This window comes from Pleuronectes platessa, chromosome 1, assembly GCF_947347685.1.
Source record: "Pleuronectes platessa chromosome 1, fPlePla1.1, whole genome shotgun sequence".
NCBI lineage: Eukaryota > Metazoa > Chordata > Actinopteri > Pleuronectiformes > Pleuronectidae > Pleuronectes > Pleuronectes platessa.
In genome coordinates this window covers 15,052,480-15,078,205 of record NC_070626.1, presented here as the reverse complement: position 1 = coordinate 15,078,205, position 25,726 = coordinate 15,052,480, and the positions used below count along the sequence as shown (strand labels likewise).

The 25,726-nt window shown below is 40.7% G+C and overlaps 2 protein-coding genes across 5 annotated transcripts in view; both read right to left on the bottom strand.

Annotated features, from left to right (window-relative positions):
- Positions 1-11,125, bottom strand: part of fzd3b (frizzled class receptor 3b) — a 28,564-nt gene extending 17,439 nt beyond the window's left edge. The window contains exons 1-2 of one of the 3 annotated variants that reach the window (XM_053427037.1): positions 11,051-11,125; positions 9,164-10,002 (exon numbers count right to left, since the gene is read on the bottom strand). In XM_053427037.1, coding sequence (XP_053283012.1) covers positions 9,164-9,559 — 396 coding nt within the window. In that variant the 5' untranslated portion in view covers positions 9,560-10,002; positions 11,051-11,125. Of the gene's footprint in view, positions 1-9,163; positions 10,035-10,798; positions 10,973-11,050 lie in introns of those variants that run through there. The other 2 variants (XM_053427030.1, XM_053427043.1) reach the window with 2 other exon arrangements.
- Positions 11,126-12,370: 1,245 nt separating this feature from the next.
- Positions 12,371-25,628, bottom strand: LOC128451612 (keratinocyte-associated protein 3). Of its 2 annotated transcripts, XM_053435467.1 has the most exons (9): positions 23,114-25,628; positions 22,887-22,940; positions 20,021-20,076; positions 17,554-19,672; positions 16,533-16,717; positions 15,887-15,946; positions 15,586-15,783; positions 14,983-15,117; positions 12,371-14,727 (listed from the first exon to the last, which is right to left on the bottom strand). In XM_053435467.1, the coding sequence occupies exons 4-9, from the start codon at positions 17,564-17,566 to the stop codon at positions 14,656-14,658; spliced, it is 663 nt and encodes a 220-aa protein (XP_053291442.1). In that variant the 5' UTR covers positions 17,567-19,672; positions 20,021-20,076; positions 22,887-22,940; positions 23,114-25,628; the 3' UTR covers positions 12,371-14,655. The 2 variants fall into 2 exon arrangements, with proteins under 2 accessions (XP_053291442.1, XP_053291450.1); XM_053435475.1 differs by lacking the exons at positions 22,887-22,940; positions 23,114-25,628 and adding an exon at positions 22,479-22,877.
- Between the last annotated feature and the right edge of the window lie 98 nt (positions 25,629-25,726).

Here is a 25,726-nt window from a genome sequence, read left to right as displayed (position 1 = left end):
AACTCACTGCCTGGCAACCAGTGAATTTGTTAATAAAAATGTTGCTCCATCCATTATTTGGAACTGGTTCATTTAAAAAAAATTGCATAAACAGAATTCAACTAGTTGGTGATGCTGGTGAATGTGGAAGCTGCAGTACAAGTAACCTCATTTTCTGAAATCAAAATGAAAGATGTCTCAAGGTCAAAAGGTTTGAAGGCAGTCTACCTGCACTTATTTTACCGGTTTAAAGCTCCTTGAGCTTTTTTGCATTTATATGGGAGATATTTTAGTGGAAAGGTTTATGTAGCTTGATAAGTGTACAATTAGTAGCACTAGAGCTCTTAATGCTGACGCTGTTACTGAACTGCAGTATGCTGAAAATGTTCTTTCTGCCTTTTGTTGAGTGGCTTTGCGTGAGAAGGGGATCAATGGTGTGTTTGTGTGTGTGTGCATGTTAGCGTGGAGTTGGGCTTAGCAGTGAGGGTTAAACATCTCAACACACACGCACACACAAGCATGCACGCACGCACGCACGCGGGTCATGGGTTCAGATTAAGACCATAAGACATGGATAACCTATATTTGTGTCGTATCAGAGCCGAACGATGCAGGGCTTTGTGCCAAATGAACGGTTAGATCACAGTGCAAAACCCGCAGAATCCATCATATTCATCACACAGATAAAGGGAGGGGTCATAGCTGGCCAGGTGATAGATTAATCGCATCGAGAATTACAGAGAATTCTCTATTCTGATTGGCTGGAGGATGTGGACTGACTTTTATTAACTGGCATATTTGCGTAGATATGGACATCCAAATCTGTCGGTGGTGGAAGGAGGCAAGAGAGGGCTTTTATAATAACTTATTATTTCTTACCAACACATTGCTCCTACCAAATATTTGTGCAAACACAAACAGATGAATATAAAAAGAAAGGATAGAGATGAATTAATACATCGCTGCACTGATTTCAGAGTGGAAGAGTAGATAGATGATCAGAATAAAATGGCTGTACATTATCTTCAATTATTAATTTTAGTATAAGTTATTAAAAACAATTGGGGAAAAAAATCATTTTTATAGAATTCTTAATTGAATCTTTACATTTTGTTCAAACAAATTAAGGAATTTCAATTTGTCAGATAATTGCTTGGCATTTTCCTTATTTGACTTTTATTACTTCAGCAATAAACGTGTAAATTGTCCAAATAACACAGTTGATATTGTAAGCAATGCTGACAAACCTTGCAGTCCTTACAATTTAATTGAAATTAAAAGTTAGAAAAGTAGGAAATGGTAGCACACAAGTAAATTGCCTTTTTTCATTCGATCTGATGTAGTAACATTGGCAACATTATGACAAGGCATACAAATGTATAAAGTCCTACACACTGAAAATATTATAAGTTGAGGGGGAAAAAAGGGCCTACACAACTATTTCATACAGTTGTAATGGAACCCAGTGTTATAATTACAGTGGGCTACAGGGCAGTATTTGAACAATGAAAAGTCTCTTGAATCTTTCCTCAAATCTCTCTTTAGTGAGCATTGTGAGGCTGGATAAGCAGTAGTGGCAGCTATGCTGATGGGAACGGCCTGCCAAAAAACAGCACCAGGCAGTGCCTTTGTTCTATGCATAAATAAATGATTGCTTTATTTGGGCTAGCAGTCTCAATAGACTCCGTCAGAATAAGTAGGATAATCAAGAGTTCAGCAGAAAAAAGGAACTTTAAAACTGAAAGAGGACCTGTCTGTCTCCGCCAAATAGAATACGATAAGCCTCTTCAGATGCACTGAACAGCGTGAACTCACTCACGCACGCGCACACACACGCACACGCACACACACACACACACACACACACACACACACACACACACACACACACACACACACACACACCTCTATAAAACCTAATTATCTCTTTCGTATTCACACACAGAGGGGGAAAAAACCGACCACACTTACACACAATAACCCCGAACTCTTCAGACTTGGCACAGACACGTTCTCTGTTGTGGGGACCCGGTGGCCTCAGGGTGGCCCTTCTTAGAATGAGGAGACTTATTTTGAAGGACAGGACCCCATGTTGAGAGAAACACAAACACTGGAGACAGTAGGGTCTGAAGACTTTACACAACCTGTCACCTTGTCAGTATTTCCCTCTGTATAGTCACTGACATTCAGGCTTTGCTCTCTTGCCCTCTATGTCCTTTCTGATTTTTAGTACCGACCACGGTTCAATCTATCAACTCTCACAACTCAAATAGCAGTTCGACAAACATTCAATCAAATTTTCTCAGTACCATAATAAGACGAGCTGCAATGGTAAATTCTTTCCGAGGTGATGGGACACAACAGTGGGATATGAAATATTCTTAAATGTCTTTTCAAATTTAACTGCCTGCCTTACATCATATTACATTACATGGTTTCCTCCACCACAGAGGGTCTGTTCTGCTACTGACCGTTAGTTTGATTGTTTGTTTGTCAGCAAGTTTGCGGAATACTGAGCATAATTCCACAAAACTTGGAACGATGAGACAGAACAAGAAAGAACCCATTACAGTTGGAACTGTTGGGTTTCTCTATAAATTTGAAGGTCTTCACCTTAATGTGCACTTTGTAACCTTGTAATGCTATACAAATAATGTTATATTATTATTACATTTTAGGGTGGATCTGGATTTTTTGTTTTGTGAGTGTTTACAATTTAATTTTTATTTAACAAAGGTTTGTGATCCTCAATAGTTCACATGAATGCAGTAATGTATCTGCATAATAACATAGCCGAGAAAAGGAAATAAAATAATAATATGCAAATCTTGAAAGGAAATTTTAAGAGCAGATTAAGTTTCAGGCTCCCTGAAGTGACAACTCCCACTGCAAGCATTTTATAAAATGAGATTTGTTTTTTCTCCCCACCAATAACCAACTATTGCTGAAATCCTTTTTTGATCAAAAGTGCTCTCAACTGTCGCTAATTTCAGTTGAGTTTCATTTTCTTATAATTTACTGCATTAGCATCACATTACTGTCAAATTGCCACTTGAATGTGTAACCAGAGCCCTGCTGAATGAAGAGTGAATGCCTGACTGTATTTACATGCACTTAAGCAGTGAGTTTACTGCCAGCTTTTTGTAGTACTTTAATGTATATGAAGAAAAACCTGGTTCCATTACTCAAGGTAAGAGATTTAGAGAAACACTTTACATTAATACATTTAAATTAGCTGGTTTCCATGGAAGAACAGGAGACTGTAAATGTCAGGCACATGCACACAGTAAGAAAACCTGTTCAACCTATTTGGAGAGCCTGCTCTGTTAGTCTGAATCCTTCATTAGTAAAAGAGAGAAAAAATAACTCCTTAAGATGACTTACACGTCATGAGCACGTTGCTTTAGAAAGGAGATACCGAATCTGAAATGCAATGACCGCATAGATGAGTGTGTATTTGAATTTTCATTAACTTTATGCCCAAATACGATTTCTCCAATTACCTGGTTTTGTGCTATGCATGTAAAAATGAATGACTGACAGCTCTAGATTAATTCGAGCAGAGCTAGGGTTGCTGTCTATTTGCTTTACAAACACTGTGCTCTATTGTGCCCAAACCCCCAAAGTCTTTCACTCTTTATGAGACCAGGGGCTTTCTAACCGCTTTCACTCAGCATCCAAACAACAAAGATTCTGTCAGAGTTGTCCAGAAAAACTCAATGAGGTATAATGAAAGCAAAGAGTACTCGGGAAGTATGCTTTCAGACAGGGTTTCCCAAACTTTTCAGGCTTCGACCCCCAAAATAACAGTACCAGGAACTTAGGACCCCCATTACCACAAGGGATTTTGATTTGAGTAAGTTAAGTAATTTCCTTTGTGCGCATGTTGTAATGTACCCTATGATGTTGTAAATTAACCTGCTGCAACTTCAGAGGTCATGTGGGAAAATCAAAAGGTTGATGTAAACATTTAAATTGCATGATTTTATCTTAAATTAAACTACTTTTTAAAAATCTTTAATAACAATTCTGACTAAAAAATGGTAATCCACCCGGTAGTATTTGTTGCTTAAAACCAAACATAAGAACCAACAAACAACCAAACAGGGGTGAGAAGACATCCTCCTTGCTTCGGGAACTGAAGTCGCTGCAAGTTACCAACAGCTTTCTGACATTGCAAGCTTCACAAACAGCAAAACTCTTGTATTGTAAAGAGATTATATGCTGTTTTTACACAAAAGAAATTCTAAGATGAAGACATTTCGTTTATTTAACTATGTAAACCAAGCCTCTCTAGTTGTCGTTTCTGTCTCAATTATTTAAAAACTGAATTAAATGTATGTGACATCCGGAGAAATCGCAAAGATATCCAGTTAATAACTGTTAATGGCAAAGAATTCCCTCTATCTCACTTTAATTACAATAAAGGAGGAAGACAACCATCTACCTAATGATTCTAGAGGAAAGTCCCTGACCGAGCAGACATCTGGGCTCCAGGGGCCTCAGGCATGGCAACACTCGCATGATGCGTGCCAATTCATTTATTTTCAGCCATGACAGAGTGGCTGGTATTGTTTTCACCTTTTGTTTGTGTGCGCGCGCTCAAGGCAAAATGTGGTCCTGAAGACACATATTGTTGCAGCAACTATCACAGAGGTGGTCTTGAGTTCTTTAACAGGAGTCTTTTTTGTGCTGACTTGCTTGTGGACAGATAACATGCAACATACCAAACTAAACCCTTAAAACAAGACACCACATTATCTAAACAAAAATAAGTTTTTACAAATGTATAATATATATTATATAATGAACAGTCTATTATACGTCAAGCATGTTCCTCAAAACTTACACAGTCAAGGGAAGCATTATGTTATTAAAATTATATATAAGATAAAAAGTAGGAAATGTTATTTGAGGAAATTTGTTCCTTTTACAACAGTTTAATTGTGCTTTTAAGGGGGATAACCTTTACGTTTAGCATTGTGTTCATTCCATGTGATCAATTTCCATCTCTTAGTGAAGACACACAATCCCAATGATGTCATGCATCTAAATCTCTGTGTCTAACATAGACCTTAACTATGTCACAACCTGCAGCACATCCTCTGGGAACCATAACACGCAGTGGCAGCTGGACAGCACAGGCATATGGCCTTTGTCTGATGGCCTAAGTAACATGCAGTCACAAAAGCATTTAAACATGAATGCACACAGACACACACGGAAAAACAATATTCCCAAGTAAATCATTACACCATTTAAACACTCTCCTATTTGAAAGCCATTTCCACTTCCCCTCTTATGTTTCATACTGTCTCACCCTCTTCGCTCAGGTTTAATTGACTATTATGGCAGATGGGGTGGAGGTTGGTCTATGGGAATCAATGTCTTCATTGTGGAACTGAGAGAGAGAGATTAGCAGTTAGTTAGCAGAAGTGAGAGATGACAGCTGGCACCGTTAACCTCTCCTGTCACTCTCACTCTCTAAAAAAAAACACACACACACACACACACACACACACACACACACACACACACACACACACACACACACACACACACACACACACACACACACACACACACACACACACACACACACACACACACACACACACACACACACACACACACACACACACACACACACACGAGTATTCAGTCAGTCCGTAGCCTAACTCAGCAATTGCAAAAAAAGAAAAAAAAAAGATCTATACACGAGACCTGTCACGCAAACATTGACTAAACGAGGCCTCACATGTTAACCATTTCAAACAATCAAGGATATTTCATTTTTGCTTAGCTTGGAATCTAAAAGGAAAAAGGAGATAAGGCAATATTTCCAGTGTCAGTCAAGACTGGGGATTCTCCAAGGTCATATCACCACAATAGAGGATTTTTTTCAACCCGGGGCTTGAATGTGTCGCAACCTATGTCTGAAAGATGAATCACAACAACATGTTAGCATCATGACTAAGAAGGATCAATCTACTACGGGAGAAAGACAAGAAAGCTTTGCCACTGAGGCAGAGCAAATATGCATCGTGTGATATGACCTAAAAACAACAGCTGCCGACAATGGCTCCAATTCAGTTAAGGAATCTGCAATACTTCATGTCAGTCTGGCAGCAGATGTTTTTTACAATGAATAAAACATCCAAAACAGAAAAACAAATTGATGTTTCTGAATTCCTCATCTCCACTGTCCCTTTGTAGGGCAAATTATGAATTAGATCCAGCTTCAGAGGCTTCATCTTTATAGATAAAAAGCTTCTGAGTGTAAACTAGGATTTTAGCTTTAATGTTGTAAAACCAACCCAACGCTAAAGTTGATGGACAGACTAACGAAAATCAGGAACTCTCAAACAAATGTCACAAATTTTCTATACAAATCCACTTGGATTTCACCAAACCACAATAAAAGTAGGATAGCACTCAATAGAGTGCACACCTCAACAAAGGCCCAACAGTCCCCTTGATATAAATCCAACTGTACCAAATTGATCAGTCCCTTAAATATGCCGGAGCTTTTTCATCAAGATCTCTCTATCGATTCTTTAGAAATTCACAAAAATGTCAGTTGTGTTTGTGTCATCTTGCTTACAAACCAACGTGCAAATCATCTAACAAATGAACAGGGATGAAAACATTCTTAAATGGACAAGTAGGAATCCGCAGAATTAACTGCAGATGGAAATCATTAAAATGTTCCATTTCCCATAGATATTTTTCTACTGCAACATGCAACTGAAATATTAGTTTTAATTAAATGTGGATATTCTATATTATCTACACATGCAAATACAACAATAGCCTTGTAGATGTTAATTACTACAGCACGACGTGGAAGAAAATGTGGAATCCTTACAAAAACCTAAGATTTTTTTTGCCCAGTAACAGATTCGCTTGAAAACTGATACCAAGATGTGGATGCATGTCTCTGTACACACACACACAAGTGCAGCCAGTGTCCCATGAGATATATTATTACATTTCCACCAGGGTTCCCACCAGGACTTCCATGCCTGGTCAAAGCAGACCAGAGCAGGAACAGTAACGGGGCTCATGTTGCTACACAACCATCTTCAGAAAGCTGTCTCTTCCATGACTGGAGGGACGGAGGGTGTCAGTTACTTCTTATTCTGGGTCAAATCAAGTTCAACAACAGATGCCTCTCACAATCCCTGACACAGCGTGTTTTGACATGACACTGGGGAATTGAGTTGATTTAAAAATTTGCATGGTCCTTAATGTGCCGAGTGAATCCTATAACAAAAGGATTGTCAGCACCTTAGAAAACCAACTGAGCAGATTCAGAATGCATGGCTCTCCATTCGAAATAAAGCTGTTGAACTGTTAAAGCTGCATCTTCATCCACTATTCTCTAAAGGGAGAAAAAGGAGGATCTGACACTTGTGATCTTGACAGTCTCCTCCACTGCAAAATGTTGAAAACCCTGTTCTGTGATTAAATATTCATGTAACAGCACATCAAATTTAGGCATGATCTTTTGGCTGATTCATCTAACATGGGAAAACATTAGCATTTAACTCAAAATAAAAATCGTTCAAGATTAAACACGCAAAGTGCAAAGGGAGCAGTGGCCTTGTCAAAATTCATCTGCTTTTCAACAAGGGTAATATAATATGGCAACTACGAACAGCTGGGGGCAGATTTATTTCATCGGATATTTGCTATTCTTCTGTGCTCCTTCAAACCATCAACACAGTTGCATGGTAGCCAAAACATGGCTCACGCTATGCAAGCCTGTACTGTACAGGCACAGACATTTGAATGGATACACAGATAAACATGTGTTTAAATAAAGGTCCGGATATTGAATTATCTCAACCTGACTTGCCTCTAAAACAGGCTGGGTCTTGCCTGTAGGGATCTTGTCTTTCTGTTTATTCTTTGTTTGAAAAGAAATGATCTTCTTTTACGGATTCGAAATTACTAGGTAGCCATACAGTAGTTAATAAAGTAATAAAACGAACACACCCAAACGTGTCCAGATCCCATAGATAGTACTGACAAACACTTAACTGCAAACAGATTATTACGTTTCGTTATTGAGCAACACCTGGCTCTGCGCACTCCCTGCCTATCTGGGGAGTAACAAAGGAGTAGGAGAAAGAGGTAACATGATAAAGATGGATAGTTTGTGTCAGTACTGCACTCAGACTGTGTGTAACATTGCATTTTCACCTTCCATTCCTTAAAACCAATGCTTTGGAATTATCAGTCACAGAAGCACCTTATTGCAATTCATATGTTTCTGCAACTGCTGCTTCTCAGATGGCAACTTGTCTTATCAGCTACTGTTCACATTCAATAAAAACTCATGAGTGTGTGTGTGCGTCCATACATTCATCTTTGTCTACATGAGCAGTTACACATGCTGAGAAGATGGCGCTGTAACGCGAGGAGGCTACACTGACTGTCACCTTTCTCTCGGGTGTTCCACTGCTCCTGTTAACTCTTTGATATTACACGTCTGCGTAAAAAGCACCTTCACAAGAAGCAAGCTTCCATGTATCCAATTTGTTCTGAACACAAAAAAAAACATTGTGTGAGATTCATTTGTATCTGTGCAACCCATTTCTGTATTCTGAGGATAAAGGATATGGGTAATTTGTAGGTTGATAGGGTGTAGTGTGTTATGCTTGCAGGGGATGTAATAAAATACACTCAAATTACAAAACTGCTTTGATTCAGTACATTAAAATCACTAATCTGCCTGAGGTGGATTTAGTTATGATACACATATACACACACACATATATATATATATATATCAAGAGTACAATATCTTTTGACCTTAGGCCACAGTAGTTTTTATTTTAATTTGTCAATGAATTTAACATGTCAGATACGATGGTTTCTGAGCTACACTCGTCTCTGACATGGTCTGTTTACACTGTGTGTGAGCTTCTTTTGTCCTGAGCAGGTGTGACACTACAATGTGAAACAGCAGGCAGACGCTTTGTGGATGTTTCTTTTTGTCACCAAGACAAAGAAATATGCACTTTTGCAGTAAATGGTAAATTCATATTCTTCTTCAATGTGTATGTTTTATGAGCACTGTGTAATCTTAGAAGCAGCTATCAAATTTCCCCCATGTGCTGTGATATTGATACATGCAGCATGCACTGCCGGAATGACACACACACAAACAACCTACCTCCATGGCAAGAGAGGCCGTCTGCTGGTCATAGTGGTTCAGTAGATTGGGCATGAAGGTGGTGTTGTAAGGCAGATCCTGGCACATTCTCAGCTTGATGGGCTCACAGCTGAACTCGCTGTGGCTCTCTACAGACTCCACGTGAATGGACAGAGCGGGTCTAACCAGGGAGAGGAGTAGTAGGACCACAGAGATGAGGGGGAACGAAAAACAGACAGGTACTCGCTGTCTGCAGTAGAATTTTGTCGTTCGGGAAAACCAGTCCTTCACACATCCTCTTCCAACTTGCGTCTTAGTGTCCGACATTTCTCCACGGTGGCTCATGGTGGTGACGTCCCCATCCCCCAGAAGGCCGCTGGATGACATGCTGAATTTATTTCTAAAGTTCCTTAACATGAGAAGCAGCTGAGTCCGCAGAGGAGGTGGGTACACTCGGGAAATAGACCCCCGACATCACATGTGGCAGAGTATAAATTCATCTGTAGGCCATGGATGAATTGAAGTATTTCAAAATGTTATTTAGTTCTCAGTCAAAAAATAACATGATGCCTCTCCATTTCCTGGTGCTCCCACGGTCAAACACAGATTCCTTTTGTTCCATCCCCAAAGTGGGAGCATGTCCCTGGAATAACAGACGTCTGCTGGCGGTCTGTGTTGTGTGTCTCTTCCTTTCCTCACTCTTGCAGTTTCGAGTAATATTTTGAAGAATCACCTGAGATCCAGAGTCCTCATCCATATGTCAGCATCCTCCACAGGAGCTGGTTGATTCCTCTGCAAGTCCCTAAATGCGGCCGTTCCACATGCGGCTGCCTCACTGGATTGGATTCATCAAGCAGGTCCTGCAGGTTTAGAAAAGAAGACACAAAGCCGTATGGTGAAAACAAGCGGAGAGAGCCAGAGAGAGAGAGAGAGAGAGAGAGAGAGAGAGAGAGAGAGAGAGAGAGAGAGAGAGAGAGAGAGAGAGAGAGAGAGAGGGAGAGAGGGTTTGCATGGAGTAAAGTTGCACTGTATCAGGTTTGGTCTCTGATCTGCCACACCCTTGTTCCTGCACGAGTCAGGATGAAAACACCTGATGAGAGGTCTCTGAAACAACGTGGCGGACTGTTTGAGAGTCTCAAAAGAGGCGCAGTGTCACATTATCTCCACGTCTTCACCGGCAGCCTCCGTGCTGCAGACTAATGGAGACACGTTCAAAGCGAACCACGACAGCTAGCGCCTGTTTGAAGAGGCGGACGCTGCACCTGCGGAGGACCGGACACTCCCCCGCTCTCATGTTTGTGTGAGGTTGGCCGGGCAACAGTCGCGCTGCCCCGCGATATTTCACACTCCAGGGCTCGGTGTGTGTACGGTTCACCTCGCAGAACTAACTTCAGGTAGGAGTCAAAGCTCGGCGAATAAAACATGGCGGTTCAAATAAACAAACGCAGGCGCTCTGTTATTAAGTTTCAACTAACACCTGCGTCAAAAGGCTCAGTCGACCATAACGCGCGAGCTACCCCGGTGGCAAGTTAGCTAGCGTTAACGTTACCGATAACGGATATCGATAATAAAAGGAGCACGGTCAATGTGAACGTCCTCACTGCGGTTTCCTGTTCGGCCAGAGGTTAAACCAGGAGCAGCTTTTAAAGCACAAACCTTTCAAATGTGGGCGTCCTCGCTGCACCGAGGAAAGAACCACACACGGTGACAAGCCGGGAGGGGGGGAATCACCGCGGAGAGAGCGTATCAATCCTGAGGAGCTGAGAGTGTTTGTCACCGCAGCGTCTTCAGCCCCGCAGCGCGCAGTTCGTGCACACGATCCAGAGGCTGACTGGCTTTCCCCCGAAAATAGACGAAATGAACGAAACGCACACTTCCTCTGTGACCTCCCGCGTGAGAGCAGCTCACCTGGTTTAAAGGACAGCGGGCGGTTGGGGCGCTGCTCCGCCAGCTCCGCTCACTGCAGCACCGCGCGGCCGCTCCTCGGTGTGCAGCTGGTTCCCTGCAGCGTGCAGACCACACTTCGTGACCGCGGATTCAGCGTGGCCGCGCAGAGACGCGACAAAACGGTCCCCAGTGGACGTGTTGCATGGACTGTGTGCACCACAGTATTAACACACACAGATGCTGGGGGTTTTGTGTTCAGGAAAAAAATGTGCACGTTGTGTATTTAATCCTAATAAAGACAGAATTTTAATTATGATCTGCAATTTGCTGTTTTGTGGACAACTCAATTTTCAGCCGCAATGCAGGCTGATTATGTTTGTGTTTTTCATTTTTCTCCCTGGTTTTCAGGGCCTGATTCGAAGGGGGGTTATTTATGAATAATAATATTGATGCATCCACCTTGGTTTGACATTCAGATGTGCTCTACCGTGTTAATGCATTAAATGGTGGGCATGTGACTACAGTGCATTTATGTGTACTTCAATCCTCCATGGCTCCGGAGCCAGCAGGGGTTCATGCATCACTCTCAAGGTCACATAAAAGCCATTTGTGGGTTAAATGGGATCCAGCCTGGGATGCACAAATCACACACCAGCGTGTGAAGAAGCACCAGACACAACAAAGACAGTGGAAACAGAAGACCTGGAGATACTAACTCACCCATGGTGCTCAGTGGAGGGACAGTTTTCCTTTAACAAGATAAACCACACATAAATGCATTTCCTGCTTCGAAACCATAAAACAAAATCACTAAATGAACAATGAAGACCCCCATAAGTTTTTTAAATGCAATGTTCAATCAACATCACGAAATACACAGTTTGAGATTCCACAGCTTCACTGAATAAAGGAGAAATGTGAGTAACTGTTCAGGTAACAATTTACCTTGTTATGAAACAAACAATAGAACCAAAAAGGTTTTGGATTATCCATTTAACCACTATACACTATAAGTTTTTCAAAAATGCATTCACGCAAATGATGAAAATGTTTGAGAAATTATGAACATTCCCTGTTGACAATATATCAATAGTGCATCAATATATAGCATGCACTGAATATATAAAGTTATTACTGAATTTAATTTTCTTCTAGATCCATTCAATTCAATGACAGATTTACAGTAGAGAGAGGGAGACAGTCGAGCAAAGGTTCAGTCTTCATTTCCATTTATTCCAAGAAAATACCACAAGCTCGGGGATGGTGTATGTCATAATGATACCATTTGCTTAATAATTTATTTGATTATATTTAGGTCATTTAAAAAAAAAAAAAAAAAAATAGGGTAAATTATTAATCAATTACATTATATAAACCTTGGCAATGGGACAGCTATTATTTCCTTAACAATGTCCAAGAGCCAAATTAAAATGCACTTAACAAAATGATAATACCGGACCTTCATTGAATATCATGTCTCATGACTTGAGATCACTTCATTCCTCCCGATATAACAATAATTTTGAAATAACCTAAGACACATCATATTCATCCTGTGATTTCAAATTGAACCTTCATTATGTTTTAGTGTGACATCATTGTAATGCCGACTGAAACAGCCAAACAGACATGTTGTGATGATATCACTCGACACTATGTCAATATTTATCCCTTACAGCCTCCGGATTAGTGCTTCGTGCTATGATTCCCTTCCACACGATTGAGCACGGCACTAGATTAACCGTTTCATGGCTGATCTGATCTGATCCTCTCTGTCGTTGGGTTGTGGTTGGGTGGGTAGGGGGGTTGTGTGGGCTGAGGCTGCTGGCCCACATACTGGTTAAACCTCTTAAAATGACCCCACTTGACATTAAACCCACAACATATACTGTTCAGAGGCGCTCAGTCCATAAACATCTAAGCTGCAGTTTAGTTTGATTTAAATTCTGGGGTAGAGAGCATCTTTATAAAAGCATCACTTTAATACCCCTGCTCCACTGCTTTTTAGCAATCTGAACCGTCTGTGATGAGACCTATGGTGAATCTAGGTCCTTAATTCCAAATTCTGACCTTAGTTCTCAATTGTTTGATCATTTGATCACTGCACGCATTTTCAGTTTGTGAATCATTTCTTGTGAAATTCAATAATTCTAGCACCAAGCTCACAAATAAAGTTTTTTAGATAAAAAAGTAAGAATCAAAAGTACAAAAAACAAACAAACATGAAAGGTAGTACAGTTGCTGTATCTGTGGCATGTTCATCATTAGCCACAATGGATGCTTATGAACATTTATGAAAATTTTTGATGATCTAACATTATAAACTAAAAGCATGTTTAATCTAGTTTGAAGATAAAAGCTGAATAAAAACAATTTGGTATTTTATCGCATCAAACACTTGACATTAATTCACATTACAGTTACCTCCACTGAAGAGGTTATGTTTTCCTCTGCATTTGTTTGTTTATCAATCTGTGTGTTAATTAGCAGAACAACGCAAAAACTAGTGGACGGATCACCATGGAAATAAGTGGTAGTATGCAAAATGGGTCAAAAAGAAAGCATTTACATTTTGTTGCAGATGCAGATAGGAAGGCAGATTCAGGAATTTTTCTCATCTCTCTTTAACATAGCAAGATTTCAAAATTTTGTTGATGTCTCAAAAAAATAATTAACGATTCTTGATGAAAATAATCAGATCTGTTAAAGGGAGTAATATTAATGAGTTTAATTTAGTTCTGATCCAAATAAATATCTGGATCTAGTGAATCTAAATGTGGTTTCATAAGGTGACTGATGCACTCTCTAAAGGCCATTCTCATTTACCAATGTGCATTAGTGGCTAAAATGAAATGTGTTATTTGTGAATATATCTAGACAAATGTTGATGAGTATGGTTACATCTCCAATACAAAATACATTTTAATCAGGGCAAACAGTTCAAATATAATACATGCACTTAACAATCAACACTTGATAAAACAGCTAATACACAAATTTTTCTGAAATGTAATGTCAAGGTTTATACAAGCTAAACTCCTGAACTCAGCTCAAATATTCGTACTTTCGCATGAAATGAAATTGGACATCTTCGTGAACAAAGCTTTGTTCTTATATACAGTACTTCATATAAAAAGACATGCTTGGCGTAACATACCTTGTATGCAGAATCCAAACAGCCAAGGAGGGATACTGATAAGACTGAAACGATTACTGATATCACACTGCAGCTTCCACACTGAATCTACACTTTGGAATACAACAGTTTAACATACAGATGTAGGGTATTTATGTGGCACTGTAAATTAATTTATAACTTATAGGTTTCATCAGGCACATATAGACTAGATGGAATCAGCTGCCTTCTCACAGCTGCACATAGAAGATAAACAATTTGGTTTATAAATGAAGCTGTTTGGTAACCCATCTGTGAATCAGGCTTCATTACACCACAAAGCAAGAACTAGACTCGTAGAGCTGATTCCACCACTGCTCCACTGTGACACTCACCCAGCTGAATGCAGGGCAAAATGTGCTAGTCTGAATATAGGTGCAATGATGGCTTCTGGGTTTTGGCTGTGCTTGCCTAAATGGAGTTATATCCTTTCTGAATGGTTTATGTTCAGTTAGGCATCGGGGTCGAGGCGCTGTCCCATCAGACGTTGGCTATTGGCAGAGCTCTCAGCTTCTTCCTCCAACTGGAAGAGAAAATGATGGGATGAAGAATGAATTGATGAGAACACATTGTTTTACTCTGCGCGTGAGTCATTGAGTGTGATTGTATTTTCCTTTGAGCTACAGTGACTGATCAGGTGGGTGAAGATATCTGTGCACAATTGTATGTGTGTGTTTGACTGCGACCAAGTGTGTGCATGTCTTAATCAAACAGACATTCAGACACACACCACAGATACACCCCTTCAGTATATCCACACCCCCACACAGAGACACACCTGCTCTTTGATGTAGCTGTTGCCACAGGGTGCCAGCCCCCTGAGAGCCAGTCCAACAATGAAGCACCAGAGAGACAGTCCAACCTCAAGCGCTGACAGGATCGCACAGGGAACCCACAATGACAGGGTGGTTTCCTACAAGACAGAAAGTTGTGGAGACATGGAATATAAAGAAATAAAGTAACACTCCAAGGTTGAGCACTTGCTTCCAAAGTTGCGACTTTACCTATAAAAAAAAACATTCACTTTCACTCTCTTAATAGCATCAAATAACTAATTAATACCAAACTTAGCAGAAACATGAGCACTTGAAAAACATCAGTATAATAAAAACTACCTGAATTACAGAAACAATCTTTGAGAAAAATGTATTTGACTTGTACTTTATGTCCCATCCACTAACATGGATGAGGAGGGAATTATGACCTATACAGCAGCCAGCCACCTGGTGGCGATCGGAACACTTAGACATTACATCGGGGGAGCAGTCATGTCCATCTTTAGAAACAGTCTATGGTAAAAAAAAACTAAGGGGAAAGAAGCATAAGGATAGAGTAGAACTTTTTAAATAGAGGCAATTGTAAAAGGAAAGTTTACACTCACATAAATTCGTGTTGTATCAAAAGGGCACTGGGCACTGACTGGTGACCGAGCGTTGACGGGCACCTGTGTGTCGTTGCACCCCAGCATCAAACCTTGACCATTGTGGGCAACAGTGATACCAATAGCAAGGAGGAGACCTGTGCAGCACGCCGCTGAGAGCAGTGCGTTCAGGAATGACACAATCAGAAGTCCTAATTGCTGGAGACACATAGACAACATCACATATACAGAGAAAATGAGGTTGGACAGATGAGGGACGGAAGTGAGCAGACCAGTTGTTGAGAATAAATCAAATTCTTACCAGCTTTATCAGGTGGATGTTTCTTGACACCACAATGGCAATAATTCCACTGGCAATGCTCTGTAATTTGAAATGACAACATGAATTTGGCGTGTATTTTAAAGAAACATGACATCATTACCTTCAACAACAACCGGCAGTAAATCTGACGCCTCAGTGTAATGAAGTCTGCCCTAAAGCGACGAGCGACTGGTTTGAGAAACAAGCTCCTTATGAATGGGCAAGTTTAATCTTGTGCTGACAAGGATTCACAGCTCTTTATAAGGGCTAAAGGTGCAAATTATCTGTGATAGCCGAGTTTACACCTGTAGCTCTGATAGTCACTGACATGAATGAGAACTCAACAGTTTATTCATGAAACATCCATTTCACAGTAAAACATGGACCACATTGCTTGTCTTTTGAAAGTTCTATAAACCTAAAGTTCCTCAATTTCTTCACCTAATCTGCTCAGATGATTGGTAGGATATGATCCACTCCAGGGCCGGGTCTAGACAGGCATGTATGAGGGGGCAGCCACAAATCTTGAGGGGGCATTGTGCCTAACCCTAACCCTAACCCTATTTAGTTTGAGGGGGCACAACATTTATTTGAGGGGGCCAGGCCCCCTCTTGCCCCTGCCTAGACCCGGCCCTGATCCACTCACCAGCAGGCCAGAGGTGACAGAGATGATGTTGGCGACAGTGTATTCAGTCGTAATATGCTGACTGGGTTTGGAAATGTGGCGGAGGACATTGCCATGGACAATAGCTCCGAGGATGAAGTTAATATGGCCGACCAAGATGAGAGTTAATCCCTTCTTCATCAGCCTCCTTGGCCCTTTGTCCTTATCTGGAAGACAGACAGCACAAGATAATATTAATACAGTTCATAGCAAGATGGCGTGACAGCTTGGAACAGGAAGTATGGAGGAGGTTAACAGACTGCGCCTACATTGCCAATATTTAACACAAAGCCAAACCTATTTCTGTTTGCCCAAGACCATGCATTCATTCTGTGGTGTGGCCCAACTGATAAAGGATTTATTTTAAAAGTCTGAATAAATGGGACTAAGATGCACTGATCATTTAAAAGTTAATACATTTACAAGTCATTATCCTGTGGAGGAAAACATGCAATATGAATATTATTTGTAAAGTACCTCAAATCAAACTTGAGATGTATACATAGCAAATTGTCTTTAATTGTTGGGTGACATGTACACTGATAGAAAAGTATCTACAACAAATTATGATCTATTTCATCCATCTAGCTTTGGACTTTGGTGTAGTGTATATTTGAAGATAAATTCTCATCGGGTAATATATTTATTACTTTTTTGCAGGACTTAGTTTCCAGTATACATTTCATTTAGCGTAGTTAACGTCCGATAAGCAGATTTAAGTCGCGGCCATACACGAGTAACACGATACATTTACATACAGAAGCTTCTCTGACTCTGTTCATCTCTCCTCTCCGTTATTCACAGAGATGAGAGGAGGTAGAGTCGACATTATCTGTCTGTGAGTAACCAGCTCTTATACAGGTCTCACATTCAAAGTGTTAAAAGCGAAACCGTGTGAGCCCACCTGCAGGCCTGAGGTCAGATAAACCCACGGAGGGAGAAACACGGAGCTGAGACATTACAGATCGACAGCGAGGGGGAGCACAGCCAACCAAACACTCACCAAACGTGCACATCTCTCCGCTGCGCCAGATATCTCTTTAGAATCAAAGCAATATCTGCCAATTCCTCTCAACTCCGGCGACACACAAAGACTCCTCGGACTGTGTCCACTTCCTGTATGACGTCAGCGAACTCACCTGTGAATCACCTGCAGCTCGCTGGACGCTGAGGGGCGCAACAGTTCATATCTACTGGGAGCTTGTGTGTTTTCACATCACTGTCACAAAACCGTAGAACATAATCCCAGTAGAATAACACAGTCCAGCACTTTACACATTTATTTGAAAGTGTTACACTTTGCAGGATGCAAGTCTCAGAAAAGACGTACATTTACTCACATCAATGTCAAATACAAAATATTACAACATCCACATAAAACCAAAAGCTCAAACCCTGGAGTAACAGGCTTAAGCTGCCCATCACACACCAACGATAATTTAATTACCAGTTTCAGCAGCACCAATCATTTTGGTGGAAAAGATGGTACAGAGAGAGAAAGAGACGGAGCCAAGACAGTCAGAGTAAAGCTGCTCAGGTCACATTGTTGGTTTTCACCACTTCTCTACACCAGGAGTGGTGCATTTACATTCTACTGGCTAGTTTTAGGACATATCTTTGGGATTTACAATCTTAGCAGTTCAAACACAGGAGAACAGAGTAAACAATGCATTGAGCATGAACTAGACATTTATGTGCAGGAAAAAAAGCACATTAAAGCACAAAGATACCTGAATACATACAAAAAGAGCACTTCAGAAATACATGAGTGGAGGTCATTGGATTAATATTTCAGTAACACTGAGTTCACAGTACCTCACAGTAACCATCTTCCAGAGCGAGCTGGCAAGACGCCTTGCCAGAATGTGGTATGCAGCAATGCACATACATTTTGTTCCATATCAGAGGCTTTTTAAAAAATATTCATCCCAAGTATTTATCTATAAAAAAAAAGCAAATTATTCAACACATTTAATTTGATAGGTGATAGTTTGGTCCAACACGTCACAAAGGCTAAAGAGCTGGGAATTTTATGTTGTACGAGGTAATAAAAAAGAGCCAAGGCAGAGGGGCAAGTGAGAATGGATGAACAGAGATGATTGGCTTAATCTGTACATTTTCTTTGGATAGAATGTGTCTCTGTATTTCTAGGGGAGTCACAGTTTTGCTGCTGGTCAAAACGTGAGGTCCAACTATTAAAATGTAGTAAACCAGTTGAGTGGTGTGTTAGTTGAGTGGTGTGACTCCAGGGAAGGCCTCAATCATTATGATGATGTTTTAGACCAGACAGACCGGACAATACACAATCTATTACAAAATAAACTCCTCTGACTAAAATGCAACTGTGTGCTTAATAAATTATTGGGTTTCATTGTAAACCTGATAATCTAGACAGTTATGTTGTGATCAAGTGTGTTGCAGTCTTATTGAGGTTTACCTTTTAAATAAACTTAACAGCAAAGATCAGAGTAAGCACATTCAAAATAATCCAAATCTTTGGAGTTTCAAGGGATCCGGGGGGGCACAGTGAAAAGGGACCTGGGGGCCTTATACTGAGCCAAACCAATCCTCACAAAATCTTACAGAATTGTCATAATTGGGAACTAAGTCCCTGTAGTCAGGGGCCGCTCTCAGCACATGGGCCACACGCAATTACATGCTTAAAGACCCTGCTTTAATGCCCCTGCATCCATTTATACAGAGCAGTGGTTCTCAACTGGTCTGGCTTCGGGACCCACCGTCACCCCTTAATGACAATCCGCGACCCAAATGGAGGAACATTTTCAACTTCTCAAATTTATTGAATAAAAAAATGGTGCTTTTTGAACCTGAGATAGTACAGAATATCACAGAATGCCAACACAAACAAAAAATTCATGATAAAACAAAACGACCAGCAGGTGGGGAAGTATTCCCTTTTACACTCAATTAGCTGCAATTTAATTAAAAAACCCAAAGTCCATCTTAAGGACACAAGGTAAAGCAGCACACATAACAATACAGTACGAGTATTCAAAAACTAAGTGTGTAACAGGGTTGAAAGATGGTTGAGGAAACCCTTGCTAGTGAATAGCTTGAATGCAACTTTCTTCTAGCAGACACGCTATTTTGTTTTGGTCCAACTGTGAGAAGGAGAAAGAAAGAGAATCAATATTTTCCAACAATTCAGGATGTTCGATAAATAAACAGAACTGCTAGATACTGGAGTTAAATGCCGACATTACAGTTAACAGGATGGAGTCATTATGATGTGGGTCGACATGCATATACTCCCACCCACAGATAGATGAAGAGACGACACACATGAGAGTGGGGTTGTGTTCATACTTAATTGAGTGAGCACCAGAGCACTTACTATATAAAACAGTTAATTTGCATAAGGGGAAGGTGTGATGATGGGGTATGAGGACACTTTTTATAATCACATGGATTTGAAAACACTTTCCAGAGAAAAGCCAGCTACCACCCACCTCACTGATGAAGCACAGCTGCACCAACTCTTCAGCCAGCTCTTGACCAGATTCATCTGAAACACACACAAGTGTAGTGAGTCACCAATTCATGGACATGTAACAGACCGACATAACAGTATCTCTGATGGAGTTGTGCAAATACTATAAACACGCACACACAAATACGAGGTCAGACTGAGGCTCATTCAGAAAAATATGGACCAGCTGCTGCTTTTAAATCCAAATCCCACCTTAAACACATTAGCAACCACCAAACATCTGATCCTGCTGTTGCATCATCTGTGAGCCCACTGTGTTGTTTCAGAACATCCTTTTTTAAACTATTACTGTGGGCATTTAACAGGGATTTTATTAAGTGACATTAATTACAGTTGAAACAACAAATGGGACTCATCTGACAGGAAAATTAAAAAGCCAACATGTTTCAGATAGCATGGGCTCTTTAGGGCAGGAGACGTTAATATGTTTTAGTTTTTTAAATATTACTCTTTATTCAAGGCTTAGTAACTAAATGGACTGATCCTCCTGTACAACTTGCCACAACTTTATGACTGGGCTAACATTTTACCTTTTCTAATTTTCATTGTAACCTTTAATGTTAGTCCCCAAAATCCGAAATAACTCCAGACTAATTAAAAGTTTTTCTACTTTAACTGTTTAAACTAAAAATCTGCATTCCAGGTAGGAACATTTTTCAACAGCTATGAAGGAACAATATATCTTGGGAAAAGCAGATTAAGATTTCAGCAATGTCAGTAATCCATGTTGTAAAGTTGCTGTGCTGTTTTTGTAACAAATGGATATTATTTAACAAAAGTGTTTTATTAGGATTACTTTAGTTGCCGTCCCTATTGGGACTTTCTCTCCTGTGAGCAGAGGACTGGTCAGGGTCGACTGATTTTTTAATAACCAAGCTGTCAATTTACAAATGAACCAGGAATGTGGGTGGAACAAGACAAACAAGTGGAGGAGATGGAGCATCCAACAACTTTGACATTAACAAAAGAAAAACACCAGCAACCCACAGCTGCATGACGGAAGCTGTGGGAGAGGCTTCCCTGCTGAGTCATGTTTTGCGATTTGATTTAAAATCATACAAAGAGTTTAGTTTCAATCGTGAATTCTCTGAAATAAATGTGTTGGAGAGACAAGAAAAGGCCAAATGGATGAAACCAAAGAGGCTTGGTTAGCTAGTGACCCAGCACTGATTGACTTTGGACTTTGTCTTGTTGATAAGGAAACCTTTGGAAAGAGTATCCCCTGATATCAGCAGTTAAAGGAACAGGTAGTGTCTGTGAGACTGACTAGGTTAAGTGGTGTGCCAATGGTGCTAGTGTGTGGAAAAATGGAGGAAGAGCAGAAAAGAACAAGTCCATAAGTGTGTTAGTGAGAGAGAGAGAGAAAGAGCGAGAGAGAGAGTGAGAGAGAGAGAGAAAGAGAGAGAGAGAGAGAGAGAGAGAGAGAGAGAGAGAGAGAGAGAGAGAGAGAGAAAGAGAGAGAGAGGAACCTGGGAAGAGATGGACAGATCATGACATAGGAGGTGACAGCTGTCAGCCTTTCAGAGGCCCAGCATTCCCCACACGCCTGCAAACTTATACATGCCTACCATACCTGCGTATACATGTGCACATTGGACCATAGTGCCAACATTATTCTGACCAGGGCAACAGTTGCGCTGTGTTATATTTTCTCTTTTGCCTTCTTTCTCATACGTTTCAACAATAAAAATACTAAAATATTGGTGTAAAATTCTAAGTTTTAGCGAAGGCTCACTTTTGTTTTACAAAAAAACATTTACAATAGAGTCAAAGGTTTTTACAGTTATTAAGAAACGATTTGGGTTTGAAATCCGAATAAACTTTCACAAATAGCAAGGTTTTTATGACACGCAAGCGACAGTCTCCCTGCTTTAAATAGTCTTGCATGCTACTGTATATTGTGATGCCATATGAGTTTCAAGCTCTCTCTGAAATCTCACTCATACTTTCCTGCATGCCTCTGTCGACACACATGGAGAGGAAGTGCACAATAAAACCACCGTGTGTGGTCAAATCTGAGAGAAGATTGGACTTGTCATTCATACAGAAATAATCTCTCAAATCTCATAAATTTATGTCATCATTAAAACCAAACTGTTAAACTAAACTGTCCAGATGAACAAATGACAATACTCAATAAAAACATGTTTTCACTTGGTTAAAAAACTAAATGCACAAACGTAGCAAAAACATGTTATTGCCTCACCTGACCGATAAAGCAGGTACTGAATGCTTTTGGGTCGAGGATTTTGTTCACAACATCGAGGCGTTTTTATTTCAGACAAAAGTAGAGCCTGACTGATATGGATTTTGTGTCGATAGCAATATGGGGAAGTAAAACATTCCCAATATACTAAAGGGTATGTTTAAGCTTATTGAGTATGTGCCAGTGTGTGATTCAGAAGAGTGGTTCTTACTGGGTAGCATGTCACAGCTGAGATGTCTGTTCAGTTTATCAACCAGTTTCAGCAGTAAAGGAGGAGAGACAACAACAGAGTAAATAGTTTGAATGCACAGGAAATGACAAAAAGCTAGTTTATCACCATGGTTGGTCAAATTCAGAGTTACTTCATGACTTTTATTGAAGGACCAGTGTATAGGATTTAGCGGCATTTAGCTGTGAGGTTCCCTTTGTTCCCTTTCCTAATGTGTAGGAGTAGCTACAGTGGCCGACAGGTAACATGACAACAAGAAAGTTATTTTAGTATAATATTTTTTCTGCTATAATCATAAATATTATTTTAATATGTGTCAATAGATCCCACCTTATCCTCTAAATCAGCTAATTTAAAATAAATCATCAACTTGTAAATGTTATGACTCACATGAAACCTTGCACCCTCCTCCACAGGTTCAGCATTACACTGCATTTGAATGACCTGCAGAAAAGTATGGAAAGTGTTGGTCTTGCAGTAAATTCTTCATACAAATGTGTAATGTGTATATTGATTCATTGAAAATTGAGAAGCATGAGCCTCAAGATGATCACTTATTAATTGTCACCATTGTGACAGCATCGTCTTTATTCAGCAGTATAATCTGTCATACACACCCGTCGTGTCTCGAGCTCTGCAGGTTCAGGGGTTGGGGATTTGACCAAGGGGACGACGACAGGAGATTGAACCGTCTCCTGTTGAGGCCGCTGAGGACAGGGCAGCCCGAACGCCGTCATTGGATAAATACCATTCCTGACCCAGGGAGAGATGGAAAGACAAAGACAGGGAGATTTGGAGATAATATGAAGGGGAGAGAAATGGAAATATAGGGATAGGGTTAGTTTTATATATTAGTTTTATAAAGTTATGGTAAAGAAAAGTTAAGGGGAAATAAATGAGAGATGATGGAAAGATGAAAGAATATACAGACATTTAAAAAATGAATCCATTGCTTATCTAAAAAACTAAATCTTCAACTACAATGTTTATTTTTTTTAATTGCATAAATCAAGGTATCTAGGATTAATGCAAGACTATAGACCTGTAGCACGCCCGGAAAGAACATTTCATTGAGATAGGTACAGAGATAGTCACATAGCCCACTGCTGCCCCTGTGTGGCCTGAGAGTATAATATCCTTGGGGCTTTATTAAATTAGAGGCACATTTTCACATGATGCACACTGAGCTTGCTCAAAACCTTGGCAGGAAACTGTGAAAGCCTATTGGAAAAAATTAAAATCCCACTTGATAATTTTGTTTGAGACAGAACCACAAATCCATCAGCATCTACATAAACCTTGTCAGCGGAAGGAAGCATGAGTTGCTCTCAAACATCCTGGTAGATGGCTGCGTTGACTTTGGACTTGATGAAGCACAGTGGACCAACACCAGCAGAATACATGGCTCCCCAAATCATCACAGACTCTGGAAACGTCACACTGGACTTCAAGCAACTTGGATTCTGTGCCTCTCCACTCTTCCTCCAGACTCTGGGACCTTGATTTCCAAATGAAATGCAAAATCTACTTTCATCTGAAAAGAGGTCTTTGGACCACAGAGCAACAGTCCATGCCTGCAGTCCATGTTGTCTCTGGTTCAGGAGTGGCATGACACGAGGAATGCAACAGTTGTAGCCCATGTCTTGGATACGTCAGTGTGTGGTGGCTCTTGATTCGCTGACTCCAGCCTCAATCCACTCCTTGTGGATCTCCCCCAAATTCTTGAATGGCCGTTGCCTCACAATCCTCTCTAGGCTGCGGTTATCCCTGTTGCTTGTGCACTTCTTTCTACCACACTTTTTCCTTCCACTCAACTTTCTATTATACGCTTGGATACAGCACTCTGTGCAATGTCCTTTTGTGGCTTACCCTCTTTGTGGAGCATGTCAATGACTGTCTCTGGACCACTGTCAAGTCAGCAATCTTCCCCATGATTGTGTATCCTGCTGAACCAGACTAAGAGACCATTCAATCCTACTCTGTAACACCGTCCCTCACCTCCAGCAGTTTGAAGTTCTTCCTTTCCGAGATCATGACTTCATTCCAAACTACCTCCACACCCTCCTCTGTGTCCATAGCCAAGTACGCAGCATCTATCCCGGGTACATTACGCTGATTCACCTACGTTTAACGGGAACAGAAAAAAGGCTCATGAGTTCATACTTTTAATGCTAGATGATGGGACAATGATGCGCCAATAAGTAAATAAAGTCTTCAAATACAACTTTCCTGCACAGATGGTTCCTATCATTTCAGGTAGTTTTTAAATCACACTGATGTGGGTTAAACTTTAGTTTGGTTTAAATCCCAGCTGGGCCATGGTCCTTTCTGTGTGGGGTTTTTCCTGTGGTTTACTCTCGGTACTCTTGCAGATTGGGGTTGGGTTAATTGGAGACTGTTTGTGAGAGCTTGCTTGTGTGAATGGGACTGACGGTCTGCCTCTCGCCGTTGGCTCCTGAACAGAAGAAGCCTTTTGGATGAGAGCTGAAACCTCTTCAAGAAACACAAGCAGGCCCAGTTGCCTATGTTCACTCGCACAACTACTGAACATGAGCCCTTGTTGTGCTGCTTTTCACTATTTAACTCTTTGTTGTGGTGTATCCATTTGCTGAATGTGTATTTATCCTGTTCTCTGGCCCTCTTCAAAAACATTATGAAAATGTCAATGAGACCACACAATTAAATATAGATCAAATTAAAACGACACCAGTGAATATACATATTCAAAAGTCAAATAGAACTTTGACTGATAGAGAGGGAGACGTGTCTCGGGACAACTTCTTGTTGTCCTTCATTTTCAGCTGATCCTGTGACAGCTCAGCTTCCTGCTCCCCTCTCACCTCCTCTTTGCGTTTATGCCAGCGGCCACAGGGACTTTCCTCCAAGATGTCTGACTCGTCCTCACTCTCATCCTCATCCTCGGTTGAGAGTAGTGTCTCTCCCTCGCTGGGCTCCTGGTCCTGAGCGGCAACAAGTGATGGGAAGCCTCTGTCTGGCACTCTCACCAAACTTGCACATCTCTCCGCTGCACCAGATATTTCCTTTGAATCCAAGCAATATCTGCACATTTTTTTCAACTCCGGCGACACACAGACTCCACAGACTGTGTCCACTTCCTGTATGATGTCAGTGAAGTCATCTGTGAATCACCTGCAGCTCACTGGACGCTGAGGGGCGCAACAGTTCATATCTACTGGGAGCTTGTGTGTTTTCACATCACTGTCACAAAA

What these genes read in the sequence shown, in the direction of transcription:
- LOC128451612 (XM_053435467.1), bottom strand. An exon ending in ACATCCACCTGATAAAGCTG is followed by an intron (nt 15,784 to 15,886) that starts GTAAGAATTTGA and finishes ATGTGTCTCCAG; the next exon opens with CAATTAGGACTTCTGATTGT. An exon ending in ACAGCTACATCAAAGAGCAG is followed by an intron (nt 14,728 to 14,982) that starts GTGTGTCTCTGT and finishes TTTCTCTTCCAG; the next exon opens with TTGGAGGAAGAAGCTGAGAG.